Source organism: Ambystoma mexicanum, chromosome 4q (genome assembly GCF_040938575.1).
Source record: "Ambystoma mexicanum isolate Mex_15411 chromosome 4q, UKY_AmexF1_1, whole genome shotgun sequence".
NCBI classification, from domain to species: Eukaryota; Metazoa; Chordata; class Amphibia; order Caudata; family Ambystomatidae; genus Ambystoma; species Ambystoma mexicanum.
In genome coordinates this window covers 538,086,213-538,107,461 of record NC_090928.1, presented here as the reverse complement: position 1 = coordinate 538,107,461, position 21,249 = coordinate 538,086,213, and the positions used below count along the sequence as shown (strand labels likewise).

The 21,249-nt window shown below is 44.0% G+C and overlaps 1 protein-coding gene across 1 annotated transcript in view; it reads right to left on the bottom strand.

Moving 5' to 3' along the window:
• Window positions 1-21,249, bottom strand: part of ECT2L (epithelial cell transforming 2 like) — a 2,055,529-nt gene that overhangs the window by 1,385,774 nt on the left and 648,506 nt on the right. The window contains exon 9 of the mRNA XM_069608104.1: window positions 3,209-3,377. Coding sequence (XP_069464205.1) covers window positions 3,209-3,377 — 169 coding nt within the window. The remainder of the gene's footprint in view (window positions 1-3,208; window positions 3,378-21,249) is intronic.

The following is a 21,249-nucleotide window of genomic DNA, read 5'->3' as shown; positions in this document are numbered from 1 at the left end:
ACAGCGTTCATCCACCACAGCACTTCGAGGCCATATTAATGACAGTAGGCGCTATACTGTTGGGTGTCCTGACGCACGTTTGGACTATTATGCTGCAACATTTGATGCTGTGGGTTTAGGAAATCCAAGAGGGTGGAAAAAGCCCACAGTTGCGCCAGAATCTGCGAAAACCACGCAGTTTTGCGTACAACAAAGTGGTCCCCTGACCTGCCACCCACCAGTGCAAGCATGATGGGCCAGGGGTGCCATGAGTGGAATGTGTGCCAAAGGAAAAACAGCAGGGCCTGTTAGCTTAAAAGCGCTTTAAAATCACCTTTGTTTCCCTGAATGCAAGCTAAAAATGCCTATTTTAAATATCACAAGATATTCAAAAATCTCAATGAACACCAGCATACATTTGGCAGAATGTATTCTTGTGTGCATACAAAATCTGGAAAGATGAAGAGCCCAAAACAATGTTTATAACAAAACTGGCTGAGCTGTGGATGTCAGCAGCTTAAGTTAAATGGACAGAAAGCCACTAAAATCGAAATGTTTAAAATAAATGAGTGACCTACTTTTGAGTGTAACATAGGTTGCAACTGTTAAATGTCATAGTTTTGAACTTAGAATCAGCATTCTAGCTGCATGTGCAAAAATTGTCAGTTTTGATTTGAATGTAGAAAACTGGGAACTAAAGTGACATTTAGCAGTAGCCTGGCTTGAAGAGAATGAATTCTGCCCGGCAACTACCCCCGACAGGAGTGAAACCTGCTCAGCCACTCTTCCCAGGCCTGGCTGCATCCTGCTGCCCTTGCCAAAAGGAGATGACACCTCTCTGATTGAATTAGGGGAGTGGCACCTGGAGACTACAGGAAACTAAACAAAGCACTGTCCCTGGCTCAGGCAAATGTTATATTGAGGGGGTCGTAAAATGGCTTCCTTTTGGGAGAAACTGGGAGGGGCAGTGCCTGTGAGAGCAAGCTGAGCTTGGGGGAAGTGGATAAACCAGAAATTCCACCATGTGCTTTGGAAAACCACACCCCTTTGGAGCCAGAGCATGATTTTAAAAAGATGGATAATTCATAGTGCGGACTTGTAAAAATTATATAAATAACATCATTCTTGTGATTTTTCTGTGCACATTTTAAGAGGTGTTAGGACCCTGTGGTATGTTCTTGGGGATAGTAGCGGAAAAAATGGTTGTTACTCCAAATGTATGCATGTTAAAAATCTGACACTTTATCATCTGAAACCCATATCCCTGGTGCACATTTGTGTAAAATCTGGAAAGGTTTAGAGGTCGTTATCTGGATGAAAAGGGGAGAATTCTGTCATAAGTGGACACAACATCGTACAAAGACAGGTATCGGATGGTTTGGTGCTACAGAAAATATGTTAACTGGACCTATAATATTAGAAAAATGGTACATAGATAAATATGTATTTGGGTCAGAAATAGATTTGTGTGCAATTTGACAAGGGGAAGATCCTCTGACCATAAACCTACCTCATCACTCTGACTCACAACCCAGTTCCCCCAATCAAGGGAGAGAGGAGGAACTGAACTGACCAATGATAAGTTGAGAGGGTTGGGCATAGAAGATGAGCCGACCCTCCCACTTTCTAAACACATAAAAAGAGCCATTGGAAGCCAGATAGGCCCCTTCTTCACTTTCTGCGGAGCATTTTGACAGACAACTCCACATCCTGATTTCAGACTTCAAATCCATCAATCTCCAGAGACCAGAGATCCAGAAAGCAGAGCTGTTTGAATTTTGCCAAGAACTTTTGCCCGAACCAGAGACCCAGAAGGCAGAATTATCCAGAGAGATCAGACCCAGACCAGATCGCTGTGCAGTGCTGAGAGCTGACCCAGATCGCTGTGCGCGGAACCAGTACCAGAGAACCGCAGCGAATCTTGACCCGATCCGTGACAAAGTCGCATTCCTGTCCAAAATCTAGTGCGAGTACCCAGCTAGCACTGTGCTAAAACCAATCTCTTAGTTTAAAAGAATCTAATCCAAACTATTTTAGCCTATTAAAACTGCCTCCTAAAATCGTGTCATTCTGTCATTTTTAAAATTGAAAACGGTCATCTGTCATTCTGAGCTTTAAAATTTCAAATCCAATAAACTACCTTTACTAAATCAGCCGTATCTCCGGAACCGTTTTTAACAGAACGAGATTTAACTTTCATCTTAAAGCTAAGATTCTAGGCTTTCCAAGGAGCCTAGAACCGACTTCCTACACCTTATAGTGCCTCCGTAATTGCGCTCGACGCACGCGACTAAATTTGCCGCGATTTGACATTTTGCTTAATTTCAGCCACGTGTAAAAAAATATTTGTCCTTGCTTTCCTTGCTGAAATTCGTCTGCAACCTGACAATCATTCATAGAGCATCGCTAAAAAGTGATCCTGAATTAATTTAAGTATCTCTCACTCACCCTGAACCTCCTATAGGGAATTAAAAGCAATTTGAGTATATTTTTCACTTCATTGCTACCACATTTAAAAGGATTTTGCCTGTGTTTAAAACTCCTACCTGTTTTCCTCTAAGCTTGCTAGGGGGGAACTGAATTACATTTGGTTGTATTCCTGAGAACTGTGTGCTTTCCTCCCATCTCTTTACCTTGCATAGAGGGTGGGTGGGTGAATTGTCAAAGAAAAGTGATTAGATTGTCTTTTGTTGAAGTCATATCAAATTTATTTTCTGTACTGCATTTTCATTCATCATTGCATTGTCCTTGAAGCCATAAAAGCATTCTCAGCTACTTTATCCTCTCTATTTCACTTCTAAGCCATCAAAAAGAGTGTACCACTGTAACATTATCCATTGTTGATCACTATCATCTTCACAAGTGTGCTATCAAACATTAATTTATTATAAAAGTGTGATATATATATATATATATTGTTTTATTTTTAAATAAACCTTTTAATTTGCAAAACAAACCTACTTCCTGGCTCAGTGGGGTCAGGGGGATTCTAAGAGAGGGGTGTTATATAAGGGTTGTCATCCAGAGTAAACAAACTGGACATAAAAACATATCAATAAGGGTTTCCCTCAGCATCCCAGACTAGGCATTGACTTAGCTGTAGTGTTGAATTGAATCCGCTTACAATACAAATGTCAGATAACAAAAAATAACATACCAAATCCATGAAATATTTTCACTGCCAAAACTGAATTTAATTTTTCTGTGGATAACAGCAACACAGTCTTACCTCGGAGAAGATGGATTTCTCTGCAATCGCCATCTGCAACAATACCAATACTCCTCGCTCTTCGACCATCCAGAGCCTTTTCTACATAAAAAAGAAGACTCTCCAGAGTCATTCCGCTGTGGTCATACACGACCGAGACCACACTGGGCTTGACGCTGTCCATAACCACCTACCATAACCAATCAATACATTAGGTGTGTACATGCTTTGTTCCTAATGGTTAATTTTAGCTAAGTGTAATAGTTAAAAACAAGTAAATGCCATATTCACATGGGTTATTTATTACATCTGTGAAAGAAATGTACTTTCGGATAATGTCAACACTGCATTTGTAATTCATTCATAGCAACAAATGCGATGCATGTCATGTGCCCAAAGATTCAATCAGTTATGACTCATGAGCACTAGCAGTCTGAAAATAATTAGTGGATAAGCACACAGACCCACACACCAAGGCAGGCAAATTCCTAAAACACTGCACAATGTGATTAATGGAGATATATGTATCTACCATGTTATGTTTCCCAAAGTTAATGAACACTTGTGTTGTAATTGTTGAGATGTTTAACATCTTGTGTTACACCTTCCTTTATGGGTTTATCGCCAGGCACCACATGATGTGTATCTTGCAACATCAAAATTGTATTTCCTGCCTGGAGATCCAGATGGTAGCCTTGCATGTCATCAAGTGATAGTGAAACTTGGTGAATGTGCCTCAGGCCCACACAGACGTGATACTAATGAAAGTGTTTGAAAATATGTCCCCTGTTCTCAAAGCTGATAAATCCAGCCCATGAATTATTTGAGTTGCCTTCTGAATAAAAAAAAGAAAACGGTGTCTACCAATAACTAAACAAGCACTGGCAAAGCCAGAAGTTTGGGCTTTTGTCTGTAGGCATGGGATAGGCATTTGCAAGGCACTACCATAATCTGAATATCTTGCAACAAGATGGCAACTGCTGGAAATTGTGTTATTACCTGGGCATAGGAGAGCAATACCTATACAAAAGCCAAAACTGTTGACCTTGTCAATGCTTGTTTTGACCAGGACTTTAGTGCAAGCAACAGATATAAATTAAGTGGCGGAAGGTACACTTGGTTAGGACAATTTCTACACCAGCAGCACATTTAAGACTTCACGTTACACCAGTAGCACACTAACAACTAAAATTAAACCATTAACTCTCAACAGACTGCTTAGAAATAACACAGGATGGGAAAAGCTTGCTGTTACCTCTTGATAAAGCTAACTCAGAGATCGCAGGAGGATGTTTTTTGTGCTGGGAGGAAAGGGACTAGTGCCTGGGAAAGGTCATAGGGAATAGCACGTTTATAGGCAGTCAATGGGTTGGTAAATAACCAAAACCCCACAAGCTGTGCGTCTCTCCTCAAATGTTATATTTCTTCTACATGTACTCTTAATACAAATCTTTTCAGTGTATAGGTAGTACTTGAGAACCACTAACAACCAAAACTAAACAGGGGCTACTTTTTTTGTAATCAAACGTTGTTTATTGAAAAAGTTTCACACCAGTTGTACATGTGGTATGCACGACACAGCTCTACATTTGGTATGCAGAACAAAGCGATTACTTCTATCACACGCCCTCCGGTGTTATTAATAACAAAAAACAAAAAACGCATCACCACTGATACACCTATAACTAGGTCGACATAGGTTAACATCAGGCTAAGAAAACCCTTTCCATTCTAGTTCCCCTTAAACTCTTGAGATTCCCCCACAGATTTGTGTATTCTCCCACCATCATCATATTGAGATGCTTTTCAACAAACCAGGCTTGTGATAATACTGTTCCCCATCTCCAACATGTTCCTGGAAAAGTGACCATATTTTCATGAAGGAGACCAGACTTCCCGTTGCCAAGGCTGTCATTTTTTGCATTGCCAATATTCCCCACACTTTAACCCACCAGAGAGCTGTAACTGGAACACCTTCCATTTTTCAAAATTGGGCTAATGTCAATCGGGCTGCATTCAGCATGCGGGTAATCAGAGTCGTCGTAGCACCTCTCATACTATATGTAACTTCTGCCATATTCCCCATGATCACCACCACTGGATCCATGGGTAAACTGCCCGGCCATGATTTCCTTGATTTGCCCCAAAATCTCCTGCCACAAGATCTGGAATTTACAACATAACCATCAAGTGCCTTTTTCCAATCTCCTCCTGTAAGGAAAGTACTAGCCCAGTTGGCAATCTACAACCCGCTTGTCGTACCTTTCTATTTGTGATCCAATGCGTGAGTGGAGTATAGCGAACGCGCTTCTGTTCCCCCAGTGAATAGTGCGTCCTACAGATTTCAAATGTTACCCGATCATTATCTCTATAGAGGTCCATGAGACGGGTAATACCTTTATTTTCCCAAGTAGCTAAATAGGTCCCATTCATTCCAGGTGTGAAATCTGGATCAGCGAGAGAGGTCCCAAACCTGGTTTCGTACCTTGAATTCACAAGGCGTTGTACCTATAGGAAAGCTATTATTTGTTCAGCAATAAGGATTAGTGTGGTGCTCTCTTGAGTGACAGCAGTAAGTATTCTGGTTCTTTAAAACTGTTTTGTCTGTGCGTTATTTTTTATCTTTTCATACGCCCTAAGGCCTAAGGGCGGGTGGCACGTTATAAGAATTAAATAACATCAATAGTGAGCATCCTCCAAAAAGGGTAATTTACGGAGGGGAATCGATGTCGCTCCCTGTTGCAAGTCCTTCCACCATTTAGATACCTGTATCTGGGACCATTCGAACATGGGTGTTATCTGTGCAGCCAACAGATACTTTCTAATATCTGGAATACCCAAGCCACCCAACAACGGTGTCCTCGATAGAGGTCTTCTGGCTTTTCTCTGATGTTTCCTATTCCAAATGAATTGAAATATTTCCCCTTGTAATTTATCAATCATTATTCTCGGGATCACCACCTGGGATGCGCAAAATACCCTAGGGAATAGTGTCATTTTTACTGCTACTATTCTGGCTGATCAGGACATCTCCTGCAAATCCCACCTTCTCAAGTCATCACTTAAATGTTTCCATAGATCGGGAAAATTAGCACCATAAACCCCTTTGCATGATGCTAGTTTCACACTAAGGTAGTATATCCTTTGCGGGTCCCATTTCAAGGGGAACTTCGTGGTAATTTCCTCTATTTTATGGTTTTTCGTTTATAGTAAGCCCTTTAGGTTTCCCACAGTTTGCTGTAAACCCTGATCCACCACCTAACCATTCCAGCTTCTCAAGCACCAACGAGAACATATGCTGCGTGTTGTTAGGAACACAGGGGTTACTTTTTACCCATCTGAGAAAAACAAATTGATTGGTATCTGTAAGCAATTGATGAGCGTTGCAAAGTACCAATATCACACAATGGGCCTCATTAGGAGCATGCTGGTCCGGAATTAATATACTAGTAATTCCGTTTACCAGCATGTTTCCGGATGGACATACTCCTTGTTTGGTGGTGTGGTGGCCAGAATTACCTGCAGCTCTGAGCTGCCGGTTATTCCGGCACCCCACCACCAACAAATGCTGGTATTACCAGCACCAGTAATAACGGCAATTACACCTATGGAACTCGATGGAATGGGAAATTACCACCTTTGACAGAACTTGGAATATGCCAGTAATTCTAAATTCCAAATACCGGTAACGGTATTACCATTTGGTGGTCCGGCGGGATACCACCAAACCCGTAATGAGGCCCAATATCTTTATATGTTGCTTATTAGTCACTATAATTCTCACACCTGCCTCACAAGATGACAGTCTACCAACCAGTGTCATCTCATTACTGCCCGAGGAAGAGGCACAGGTGGTCATGAAAGCTAGCAGACAAAACTAATGGGTTACCCTGATAAAGAGATCATCTCTACAGGACCAGATGTTTTTTACTTTCTTGCAGGTTATATAGGCATGCTAGTGAAAAAACTATACATGCAATTCACATGCATCCCCACCCTATATCACATTAATTTGTTGTGCAAGCAATGCAATATGATGCATTTTGATTTTCCACAGTCTGATGAAACATGATGCACAGTTCTGAAAAGTCAGGCTACGATATAGGCATAAGTAATTTTCAAGTGTGAATTTTGAGCATGCAATTCGTAATCAACTGGCTTAGGGCCCCCTTCCGACAGCCCACATCAACTCACTGACACTCTTAACCATGGCAACATTCAGCCTTGCAAGACATGCACTGATTAGCATATTGTCAATTACACAACATAGCAACCATTAAATGCAGTATTAATATTCTGGGAGATACCGATAATGGCTAGACCACTAGTTGTTAAAGTGCCATGCCAGTCAGCATGCAATGTTATGCTGTTACAATGTCATTGCTCATGCATTGATGTCAACATATATCAGGCCATGTTTTCCACTACTGCACCCTGTTATGCCATAATAAACTATTTTGCGTAATTTTATGTAATGCTTTCTCAAGTGACTATGCCACAGCATGTATTCTGGGCTAGACTCTGTAACTAATTGCCAGGGTCTGCTTTATGACTACCCTCTGACACTTCAACCTCCTTGTGACTCAGACTTACATAGAAGCACAATACAATGCAATCAAGCATTAGCAACTGACATAGCCAACCTCCCACTGTAAAGCAAAATCAGTACTTCCATGACAACAGATACCAACAAGGGATAGCCGGCTATATCTAATGACAGAAAATAGTATTGAACGTGCATTGTTCCCATCTTCAAAACATAAGCATGTCAAAGGTTTATCACTATGCCATGCCTTACTGAATGATATTTTCTGTGCAATGGCAGGGTGCATACAATCCTAAAGAAACCCAGAACTGTGCAAACTGACATATACACACTTGTCAAAGTGCCTTGAGGCCATACCAATGGCAGAAGAGTGCTCTACATAGGATATGTAACATGACATATGAGCTGTTTGCCAATACTTGAAGTCATCGTTTTGAGAAGGGTGACCAGATGACTCAAGGTCCCCCTGACACGAAAATTATAGTATTTGGCTTTACATTTGTCAAACTAATACTTCCTGAGAGTTTTAGCCTTGGTTCATCTGAACAAATTGCACAAAATGACGCAATACCAGTGGTTTGTACTGTAAAGCCTACGTCTGGCAAAGTGGTGTCAGATGGACATAAATGTAAGGTAATCAGTAAATACATGTCTGCATGGCTCATTTAATTTGAGTTGCTAATCCAGTCCTGTTATTAACTTTGCTTTTTAGGACTTGTAGACACAAATCTATAACGGGAAAATCCAGGACTACAAATATATCAGGTAGGATCCAGCTTTGGTCATAAGTGGACTCTAGCCCCCAGGAATTCTATTGGGTCATAAGTGAACTCTACCACACCCCCTGCACTCAGGGTGATGCAAAGCAGCATGATCACGTTTCAACCAGCCAGCTGGGTGCGGACCCAGACACCATCGCAGCTGCCACATGGAATGCTGGAACTCTCTGTGACCATGATTTGGTGCTTTCAGTCAACCCGTGCGCCTTGCAGGAGTTAATAATAGTCAATTCATAGTTGCCTGATATTAAATGCCATCCATTCACAAGTGATAACCAGGCCAAATCCAGGACAATAATTTTTTCTCTGCACAATAGGCGACACCGTGTGGGACTTGAGCCAATGAAAAAGGCATATAAGGAAACAATTGCTTCTTTTGCTGGCTGATATAACTAAAGTATATGGTCATTTTTTTTCAGCAAAATGTATGGTCTTTTTTTATAGCAAAAGCGTCAATGAAAAATGAGGGTGTGCAACACACAAAACATAAGAGGTCTAGTGTTGGTTTCTTCTGCACCCTGATGTTCCTCAAATAGGTAGAGCACCAACCAAATAAAACAGACATGCAGAAAATTGCTGGTGTGTTAATCTCACAATCCTACATTCTCCATTCCATTTTGGATTTGGGAGATGCAAGCCCAGTTTTTTTTTTTTACTTCGCATTCTGGGACGTGTAGTCCTAGATTTCCCCATATCCAATACTTCAACTCTCAGAATGAAAAAACAAAACAAGGGCTGGTTTACCATCCCCAAATGGAAGGGGTATTGTATAAATGGCCTGCAGACAAGCCTTATTACTGGAGCACTGACCAGGGGCGTTGCTAGGGGGGGCTAAGGGGGCTATAGCCCCTGATCTTTTGGTTGTATCCCCGGATAGAATCTCAGGAGCTACAGCCAAAAGACTAGACCAACATGACAGCGGCATAGCGAGCTACGCCACCCTTGTCCCTCACGGACCGACAATAAGGGAGCGGATTGCAAGAAACGGCAGATTTTGAAACCGATGAGTGGTGGCAAGGGGCTGTGAACCAATTCCACTCAGAGAGCCTGCCTGAAGTGGACTGTAGCCTCGGGGGGCCTTTCCTTGGTGGAAGTGCGGCCGCTCCCAGGGGAGCATACATAGCGGTGGGGAAGTGGGCAGACCGCACAGATAGCAGGTTTCATCAGGCCGCTTGCTCTGGGACGCCGGACAGGTGTAGGTGGACCTATTTTGGCTGAGAGTTCCATCTTTCATTGTGTTCGGAGTGTCGGTGGAGGCTCACTAGAGCTGGCGACTCGCTGGGGGCCTGACGGGGGAGCTCCACGGTCAGGAGCGAGATCTTGGAGGATCGCTGGCTCCAAAGCTGGACCTCTCCCTGTTTATGGTGGGTCACGCCAGGCCCGCTGTTGGTCCTGTCAAGGAGGGGCTGAGGAGAGCTGGAGGAGGGTCACAGAGCGTCCCAAGTGTTGCTGGCATATGTTACGGCATGGCAAGGAATTTATTGAAAGCAGTGAAGCCCAGTTTATGGCTGTAGCCTGAAGAGAGAGCCGTCATTGAGGGTGGACTGTCTGCTGACCTCCCTGTGCTGTGAAAGGTGGTGGACTTAACTCCAGTGAGGTGAGAGGGGTACACCAGACGGTAACATCATTGGGACGTCCCAGGCAGGCATAAGAGGCTGGGAGGTTACATAGCACCACTAAGGAAAATGTGTAGTGTGGTAGGAGGATTCAAGCTGGCGGGGAAGTACCTGGTCAGCATCCGCCTATTGCAGCAATACAGACAGAGTGGAGATTGAGGGTGAGGTGAACAGCGGATCTCACCAGTTGGAAAAGGTGGAGAATACCCAGGCTCCGACCACAAAGGAGGATATTCAGGACATATTGCAGGAGATAAGGGCTCAGAGGAGAGGTGCATGCCTCTGTAGCAGACTTGAGAGGCAAAGTGGGGTGCTGGAGAATAGAGAGGAAGGCCTGGAAAATAAACAGCTGACAGCAGATATTATTTTAATGAATTCTGAGGGCAGAATTACCTACTTGGAATCCAGAGATGAGGAATATCAGTGAAGTTAGACAACCTCGAAAATAGGGAATGTTGCAACAATCTGTGTGTTTAAGGATTGAAGGAACAGAAAGGGTGAAACAGCGATGGAGGTGCAGAATTAAATACAGTCTTTGGTCAACACCTTATTCTTGGACGAAGGCAGAAGGCAGGTCGAATTGGAGAGAGCACATAATGCTGGTATGATTCGAGGAAGTGGCCCAAGATCTGTTGTGGTGGCATTTCTCAGGTATGCGGACAAGGCAGCAGTTTTGGAAAGAGGGAAGCACTTATGTAATATCCAGTAGGATAGCAACACTGTGCAAATATATCAATACCTCGCCAATTCCACTTAAGCACAGCGTAGGTATTGTAGAGCCCTCACCACTTGGCTAACTGAAAAGGGCATTTCCTATTGGTGGACTTACCCGTTTGCTATGGTGTTTGAGATAAAAGGCGTGGACTATAGAGTTTTCAAGGGCAAGGAAGCAATGCAGGTCCTACAACATCTCTCGCAGAGTGTCATGGAGAAGGGTGGAGAACTGGAGGAGGGTTGTTCGCAAGGACACAGAGAACCACTGCAGGGGCCAATTCAACAGAAAAGGGTGCCTATGGGGCATACATTTCAAAGGTTGAACACTCCATCACCAGTCAAATGAGGGTGGGGTACAGGTCTCCCGGACAGTGGAAGACTTAAGTTTCATCTATGGTGATCTAGGACCATGCCAAATTCGTTTCCTTTGATGGTGTCTTTTGGGTTCTTGTTGCAGAGTGAGGGTGGGGCGAGTTCATCCTTGGTGGCCCGTTAGTTGAGGGGTATATTGGGGGGATTGAGGGGGTGAAGGGGTGGGAGTGAAGGGAGGGGAGGGAGGTGTGGGGAAGGGGGGTTGGGAATTGCAGTTTTGGGATAGGGTTTGGGGGCAGGTGGTAGAGAGTTGTGTGCATCAGATGTGGAGGAGTCAGGATTTGATATTTAGATGCCAGCGGTAGGCCCTATTGCAATGAAATGCGCGGAAAGATTGGTTAGTGGGTACTTTGAATGTTAAAGGAGCTAACTCACTGACTAAACACCCACTGATTGCCAGGGAATTTAGAACTGTTAAGGTGAAAAGAGGTGAAGGGGTTGGGATCTTGCTGCACAAGCAGGTACGGCTGAAGAACAATGTAGTGTGGAGGGATGGTAGTGGGAGGGCCCTGATGGTTTCTGGTGTTATATGGGGGATGGGTATCCATTGCTACCATTTATTGCCCTAATCAGGGGAAAATGGCTTTCTTTGAGAATATTGTGGCGTCCATAATCCGGGAGAGTAAGGGGCCTCTGATATTGGGTGGGGATTTCAACATGTGGGCGAATCCATTCTGGGACAGGCATGCCCCTGAGAAGGCAGGGAGTCATTTTGTCTTGTGGGAGAGGATGGGATTGCAGAAATGTCTAAATATACATGGGTTGTGTGAGGAGTCAGGAATGAAGCGCAGACACAAGGGGTTAATAGTTTTGGTCAATTATTTTTATTAAAATAATTTTTCTTAAAATAAAAAGGGGGTTGGGCAATGCCTCTCTGTCCCTGCACTTGAGGAGTTTCCCTGCCTAAAACCAAAACTAGGGATCTGTCAGCAGTCAGAACATCCAATACAAAAAGCCCTGTGTCCAAAGTTCTGTTCTGACCCTCACATTCTAACAAAACAACTCTAATGTGGAAAGGCAAAATCTCTTTGGCCTTGAGTGATGGATAAATGTTCAAAAAGAAAATGCGTAATTCCAACACAAAACGTTCCAAAAGGATAGAGTTCCTTATTCCAGAGAGTGGCTCCCTTGCTCTCGATTTCTCTTCACTCTGGTATCCGCTCTGAATTATCAGTCTCTTCAACTTCAACATGACTGGCGCACACAATGACGTGACTCTTCAACTTTGTTGTGTTAGGCTACCTGGTATACTCTCCTGCCAAGTTTCTTTTCTCCTTTAATATATTTCCTCTGCCTTTCCCTGATGTGCCCCTTGATCAGGATTTTGCTTGAGTTCATTTCTTTTTACACTTTGCTCCTCTTCATGCCAGATATGATTTCCTGTCAGGACTTTCTTATAAAGACACACGCCCGCGAGGCACAGTGTTGGCCCTGCTGGAACCCTTTGTGAGGAACTCTTCCATCTTTTTTCCCGCTGGACACACCCCAAAGGACTTACAAAAGCAGAGTGCTCACCTGTGGTGAGTAAAGGGCACAGTGTTGGCATGTTGGCACAGCTGGTGTTAGCGCTGCAGGGGGTACAGCTGCTTTAAATCACCTGCTGCTATTACACTTGATATCGGCATGCTGACACAGAGCTGGTAAACCAGCAGCGCACTTGTGCTGTCGGGGAGCTGGGAGCAGTGTGTGAGAAACCTGACGTTATTCTCCCAACAACTCCCTTGGGATCTTCCATTCAGGTGGCTAGGGAAGGGCCATTGCTTTTGGATTCCGACCATGGGGGTGAACAAGCAAGGGAGGATCACCTGAGTGGAGGGTCACAGGGGATTGGGAGGAGTATACCCGAGGGCGACACATGGTATTTCCCCAATCCTGAAAAAAACGACCCTACTCTCCCTCATCTTTTGTGGGGTGTTTACAATCTCACCACATCTCCCCTCCCCATTTCCAACAAATACTGAGACGAGGAGGAGGCCACTACGATCAGTAAAGATTACCCATAGGAATAATATAGGAAAAGTAAAGGAAACCTACTTTAGAGAAAACCACTGTCCCACTAATAGAGTCAGGCATTTTTAAGCAACTATTCACACCGCACTACACTTGACTGTGTTCAGCTATAAAAGGTGTGGTCAGAGAAGTGAGCAAACTGGGGATGCAGTCTAGACTGGTGGGGCTCAGAAGCAGAGAGAAGCAGGAGTTACAGGCAGGAGGAAGGAAGGCAGTGTGCGGACACGCTATCCCAGTTTGGAAATGGGGCTGCAGCGTGGCGAGGAAGCCAGAGAAGCACAGCCTGCATTCTGCCAGCCAGGTCCAAGAATGTGCTTGTTCCCTTGGGCCTAGTGCCGACCCCAAAGGCACCTGAGGGGCAGGTGGTGAGACCCTGACCTCAACCCTGCATTGCATGGTGGAACCGCCTCTCAATGCGACGTGCCCGGTGAGTTTCCTGGAGAATGTGAGAGAAACTCGGAAGCATGCGTTTAAATGAGAACGGAGCGGGAGAAAGGCACGGACAGGAAAAACGGCATGTAAACAGTGTAAAAGTTGAAAGTAAGAGCGAAGCAGAAAAGGCTAAAAGCGCAGCAGAGAACCAGAGAAAGCAGAATGCATAAAGGCTGAAAGCATGGCTAGAAAAGCAGGAGCGAAGCAGAAAGCAGAAACGGCTAAGAGCATCGCTGAAAGCAAAAGTAAAGCAGAAAGTAAGAAAAGCAGATCGGAGTGGAAAGCGTGTGAAAGACCGATCGGAGCGGAAAGCAAGTCAGTGGAAAGAAGCACAATATTGCAAGCGGCCGTACCAAGAGAGGGGCATAAAAGACAAGGCAAAGGCACCTTGCCAGGGGCACGCTAAAGAGGAAAGCAGAAAAGAGCGTGCAAGATTGCACAGAAAGGAAAGTAGATAGTGCAAGTCTGCACGGAAAGGAAAGCAGAAGAAAAGGGGTGCAGGAAGCATTTAAAAGGAACAAAAGATATCAAGAAAAGTGAGAACAAGAAACCAAAGAGGGGTAAATGGGTCAGAGTGGTCACACCAAGGAAGAGCAAAGAGTCTGGCGTTTTTGAAAGCCTATGATTCTACCCCATGAAAGGATGGTATGTGAAAAAGATTGATAATCAGAAAAAGGTACATCCTAACCAGCTGAGTAGGTGTTGTGAACTGAAGAGACCTACATCTGGGAAAGGGCACCCTGTGAACTCGAGAAAGAATTGTGTTTTTTAATCAGGTTTTGTGTTTGAAAGTGGAAGAGGCCTAAAGCTTAGGGGGAGAAAGGAACCACGAGAGGCCCATTAAAGAAAGCATACTGATAACAGTGACTTTGTGTTTAAAGGTTGAAAGGGGCCTGAGTTTGGGGAAGGGAACCCTAAGAGGCTTAGCCAAGTTGTAGACTTGTTAGTTTTTGTTGTACTGTTGAAAGGATTGAAGCATGGGGAAGGGAACCCTGAGAAACTTACAAAGGAATTGTGTGATAATTTTCCATGGTGTTTTGAAACTCAAGAACAGTTGGAATAACTACAAGGGACCTGTGGCGAAGGTTTTACGAATAGTCCTGTGGATTTAACTCATTTGTGTCACATTGATCAAGCAGCAACTGGTAAGAAGACCACCTGAAACCAACTCTGGTTGAGGGCAAGCATAGGTTTGGACACAGACGGACTTACTTTGGACTCTTAGACAATGACAGCTATTAGAAACATCAGTTAAGAGAATTACCCCTTTAGAGTTAGGGCCAGTCAGGCATACTACCAACCCAGGAACCTTAGTAAGTAAAGGTTTTCAAATGAACCCCGTGTCTCTCTTGATACCATGCCTGTCTCACAAGTGGCAGTACCGATACAGCCTCAGGAACAGCGCGCATCGAAGCACAAGAACTGGCATTGGGACCTGTGAGTACAAGTGTTTGCGCTTCTTTCTAGCCTTTTGACCTGCAATTTGATACCTGAAATTGCCACATTCCAAATCCAATTGATAGTAGCACTCTGTTTGAAGAATTCTGTCTGGGAATTTTTGTATTTTAACCTTAATGTGGATTCTCTTTTATGTCCCTGGAGCAGAGGTGTGGAGTATGACTATGGGCATGGTTTTCTTGTAAATAATCTACTAATCAGGCTACCCAGCAATTGCAGTAGTTTAGCAGTGAGCCTGAAACTCCTCCCAGGTTTGACCCTTGCGATCAAGATCAAGGCGATTTAAAGAATATTCAGGGCTTCAAGGCTTGATACCTGCACATTTGCACATTATAGGCAAGCTGCTAACACACACTGGACGCATGTCTGATATACACATTGGACGCACACCGTGAGAGCCCAGTTTGTGAACTGGGAGGCTGTCATACCCCAAGGGCTTCAAAGTGTTTTTTGTTTTCCACAACCTTTTATTTCGTCATACTTATGATGAACATAATTTTGATGTCTTATCTAACTGTTTTTTTTTTACCTAATTAGTTGCAAAGTATTCATTTTGATGCCCAGGGTGGCACAGGCATATTTGCACAATTGCACATTTCCACAATTAGGCTTTAGTTTTAGTCTCAGCTCCAGTGGGACTATGCTCACCTCGAGCGGTGTCTAAAAGGAAGGCAGCCTCTGAAATCTCACCTAGGAAAGGGCGATAGAGACTCTTTAAAATCTTCAAGCCAATTAATGATGTAAATGTACTTATCAATGAAATTAAGGATTTATTGAAGGAGGTCCTGCGGGCTTCGAAAAGAGGAGCCAAAAATCGAATTGTGTGGTGGCTGAGGTTGATGAGGGACTACTAGAGATTGGCAGTTACGTTCCGGTCTCCAATGACCCCCATTCAACTGGGAGACACCCATTCGGAAAAAGTGGTGGGTTACGCGGGGAAACCCTTGATGAGTTTGTAGTAGATATGAGAGAGAGGCAAGAAGAGGCCACAAAATATATGTTACCAGATGGAAACATTTGCTCAACTTGTATGGTTCGCACATGCATCATAGAGCACATTGCTGCTCGACCGCCGCTAGAACCCCCAGAGGTGTCCTCACCGGCCCAAAAGGAGAAATCTGACAGGGTTTATGACACCGAACAGAACGCATGGAGGAGGAGGTAGTGGCGATTTCCCCATCAGTCCCAACCTCAAATAGATTTCTCACTCATGAGTAATTTGGATACGCCAACACATGAACCTGAGAGGGAAGGAAGCAAAAATAAGACCCACCCCAGATCCCAAAGTATCCCAATTAGGGAGGGGTACAAAAACGATCAACCATAAAAAAAGAAGGCAAAGATGGTTAAAAACGTGGAGAAGCAGCGGCCCTCCAAATCTGGAGAATAACTGAATGCTGCACATCTAGCAGCAGAACTTGCATGTATTAAGGGTACTATGGGCAACATTTTGGCAGAGCTGGGTCGGCTTTAAGGTAAACCCGTTCTGCACAAATTGCACAGGGGATTATAGTCAGCAGGGGTTGAAGGATCGATCGGGAAGCTGCACCCCCAGACTAGTAACAAAGGCAGGTAATGTCCATCAGAGTCCCAAAAAGGGGCACTGTACACTAAATCAGAGGGGTACTTGAAGTGCTGGCCCTGTTCATGGGGACAAACAGCCCACTTGGGCTGGACCCATTTTTTAAGTAATAGGGGAGCAGGTAGATAAAGGCTGTAGACTGCTTAGAGCTCCCCTTGTCAAATGCATGGAACATCCGAACCAACCAATTGCACTATTAGGGAGGACAACATAATTCTTCCAACGTTGATGGTACGAAGAGGAAGCTGATATCTAACTTAAGTGGGAGAGATGCTACATTTGGCTTGATGAAGTACTCCCTGGTCATAAACAATATCCCCAAACTATCTACAGGAACTTATGAAAACCAAGAGGCACTTACCAATAAAGTCATCCACTGGATTCGCCACAGGAGGGGGTGCATTTCTGTGGTATGGTTGCTTGCAAAAGCAGGGACGATTGTATCCAGGTCTTTCTTAGAGAAGAATGGTAGGTCCAGGGATTGTTGGCGATTGAATTTAGATAATTTCCCCCCCTTCGTTGTAACATCACCCTCAGTGCAAACCTACCCATGACTGGGTTCGTACCATCTAATTCAAGGCTGAGAAGACAAACCCTTGGTGGCCCAATTATCCATTAAATAGGACTACCACAGAGCCCGGCTGGTTGCGAATACCAAAAGCCATCACCAGACATAGATGAAGGTCTGGAGGGAGTTCATTGACCGATACCGACAACGGGAACAATATCTGATATTCTGCGTGTTCCTCTCAAGTTTTTTTCATGGAACATTGCAGCGGTTAATCAACATCTAATTGATAGTGAGTGGGTGAAGTCAATGGAGACCTTTGATATTATCACCGTTCAGGAAACATGGGCTATAGACGAGGTGACCATACAGGGAAACTTGCCATTTGAGAGTAAAGTTAAGAAGAACCTAAAGGGGAGGCCATCAGGGGTTTAGCCACATGGGTGAAAGCTGCCCTTAATTGAGATGTGAAGCAGATCAGTACTGGATCAGTCAACCTTCAGTAATTGGAAATTAGCATGCCAGGCAACCATAGTTTTCTGTTTTTCACTGTCTATAATAGGCCTAATAACCAAAAACACCTAATGCTGTTGCTGTGCCCCACCAGTGCATATGCAAACGGGATATGGGGCAGAACGAAAAACCATGGGATCGTTGTTATGGGGTCTTTAACATCCAGCTAGAGCCACTAAGGGAACTCTAAGGCCTATGAGATGATCAGCAAGAGGCCTGGGGTATACCCCATGTGGGAACTAGCCCCCCCTGCAAGAACTCATGTTATGCAGTAGATACAACTCAGACATATAACCTCGAATTGAGGGCTTGTAATGGATGTTTTCCTGCCGACCAACTTGCCACGAAAAACCTACTATGGTCCGAATGGGAGGTCAAAAATAGATTACGCTTTGGTATTAGCGCGAGACTGGCACCAAGTGGACAGTTTTCAAGTGATTGAATGTCTCTAAAGCGCTGTAGGCTGATGACGCATCTCCCGAAGAGCACAGCCATAACCAATATCACAAGTAAAATTAGTTCGTCCGACATCATAGTTATGGGCATGCTCGCTGATAAGTGAATGGGCATCACTGACCCAGAAAGATTTAATCCCTAGTACATATGGTAAAATCTTCAATTATATTGAGATTATATGCGATAGGGAAAACTCCTATCAAGAAGCCCTCCTGGGATTTGAGAAACTGACCAAACACATCAAGCCCATTGTATCTGCCCCAAAGACCCCAATCAACAAAGGTGCAAAAAAAGTTGAAACCTGGTTTGAAGGGACTGCAGAGATGCCAAGAACAAATTGCTTAACTACTTAAAATATACTGAGAAAGTAGACAGGGCACCTGCGTACCCTGAGAGATGCTTAGAAGGTAACCTTAACTAAGATACACCTGCAAGAGCACTGAAGTCGACCTAAGACTACAATACTCATGGAAACAAAAACTTCATACTAACTGCAATTCCTCAATGGTTGTGTATGCAGTTTGGTGCCCATGTAACAAACTTTATATTGGGAAAAGTAATAAGAAAATTAAAGTACGAGTTGGGGAACACAAGAGCTACCTGAAAAACCGCACAACAAATGCATCCATGGTTGACCACTGGATGGAGTCTATACACCCTCCAGAGGATTTTAGATGGATAGTCCTCTACAAACTTATACCGAGCATGGATGCCAACAGAGACAAAGCCATACTACTTAGAAAAGAAAAAACACATTTTTCTTACTAAAAGTTCCACATGTGGATTAAATGAAAAAAAGGACTGGAATCTTTAACATAACATCGCCCGTAATCCACTTTAAGAGGAAATGTGCTATATATTACAAACATTTGAACACAGCGAGAGATCCCAATTCAGGCTTAATAATTACTACCAGACATCCTCTGTCAAACCGCAGACATCCTCTGTCAAACCGCGTCTTTAAGGATCGGATCAACGGTATCTTATTTCCATTAGGGTTCCTCTCGCTTCGGGCTGCACTTTCCCATGCGCTTCAGCTCACTGCTGAACTAGACACAACTAATCCCGCTTCACCAGACGACAGATTACACGTTGCTGAGTGCCATGTAAACACATGCCGCCACGGTAAACACACTCGCACTCAAGATGATGCCACTTGGTCGAAAGAGAACCCACATGTGAAGCGCCAATGGAATGCACCGCTGCACGCAGTAGACATATATTTACGCCCTCATTGGATCGTGTGACCACTGTTGTAACTTCTACGCAGGTCTGAAGCCACAGCCAAGAAATCGGCATCGGGAAAGCCCACAGGTAAGCTCCTCGTGCTTCGAGAACTGAAATATGGGAGAAATCGTCAGTTCGCAACCGTTTACTGAGCCTCTCCTTCCTTTTCCATTCCCTAAAACAGCTAATTGCCCACTGTCTAATCGACACTGGGCTCTACCTCTTAGACCAACCGGGACGCTGAGACGTACTCTCCGCCCAACTTAGTAGTAGCACTTACACAGAGCATAGTATGCGAACCTTCCTCGCCTCACAAAGAACGGAGATCGTATACCGTTATGAACTAAGGTAGCATTCCAGTTTGAACACGCCACGTTGAAAAGTCCCTTTTACCCTACCAGTTAAACTTACCTTTACTCTACTTCACAGATCGTTTCTGATATGCATTTCCCCCTAACGCACAGAAAGGGAGTATACTTCCGGCACCACTGTACCGATACAGGACCCATAACGTCCACCATCCTCCTCCTTTCCCGACGTATGGACGATTTGCAAAAACGTAGAAGGACCGTGGCACAGATTTTTGGTACTACTATATTTGCATGACCACACCTTACCATTGAATTAGCACTAGGGAACACTGGGTTACTTTTCTGGTGCTGCAATTCTACTAGGACTTTTAGACACTGTTATGAATTAGTAGAATGGACTCATTGGTCTCTTTTCTCTCCTTATGATGCCGCTATTTCATCAGAGGCTTAGCAGTATTACCTCCTCAGAATGACAATAGTTTAGATTTCTTTCAGAACCTTGACACTCATTGCTCTGACTGGTATTGTTGCTACCATGACTTAGGCTCAGTGGCCCCTAATTAATTAGTGGTTAATTTATAGAACTGAATTAGTCTCTTTTCTTGTATGACTTACTTATGAAGTCACAGATAAGATACAGAATTTCCTGTATCGTTCTTGTTGCAGGTGACATCCTCCACCGCTGGTTGACAGTAGAATACCGACGGGCTCCATATGATATCTTCTTCTCTGGACCCCCATGTTCGCACCGAGACATACTGATACCTTGTGTGCAGAGCTAAAGTTAAGCTCCTTCTAGTAATTGAGTAATTGATGTGTCCGAACTCTAGCTATTAATGCATTGGGCCTAATTACGAGATGGACGGTAAGGTATTACCGGCACCGGTAATCCCTTACCGCCCTACTATGTTGTCCCTTAGCGGGTCCCTTCCTTAACGCCTGGTCTCACGCCGTGTTAAGGGACTTCAGAGCTTATAACGGTACTGCAATTTGCGGTACTGTTATTAGCACCTTCCCCCTTCCCATTGAGCTCTATGGGGGCTGGAATGGGGAATGGCTTTTTCAATGAGGACTACCGTTCCTGCAAAGGTCGGAATAGACCGGTAAGTCCCCATTGAACGGGACCGGACACGGTACCGGTATTGGAGGTAATCATGATGCTAATAGCACCATGACTACCTCCAACCTCGTAATGAGGCCCATTGTGTTTAATGCAGACAACCCCTGAAGAATTTCCGGTTTACATTTCGCAAATATATAAATGGAAAGAAACATGTTGGGATGAGTGTGAGAGACAAAAAGAATGAGTATGAGTGAGTGAAGATCAGTATGAATTAAGTGTTTTATATGAAACATTGCGTTAAATTTGCACAGCACAAGACACTTTCGATCTTTGGAACTAAATTTGGGCGAATTTTAGAAGCCCCAGATGAACATGTTACTTCTTACCTTGTAACGTTCTTTCGATGGGATGTTCCTCCGACGTATTCCTTATCTTTGATGTTACCCATCCCAGCTTGCTGGCCTCGGAAATTTTT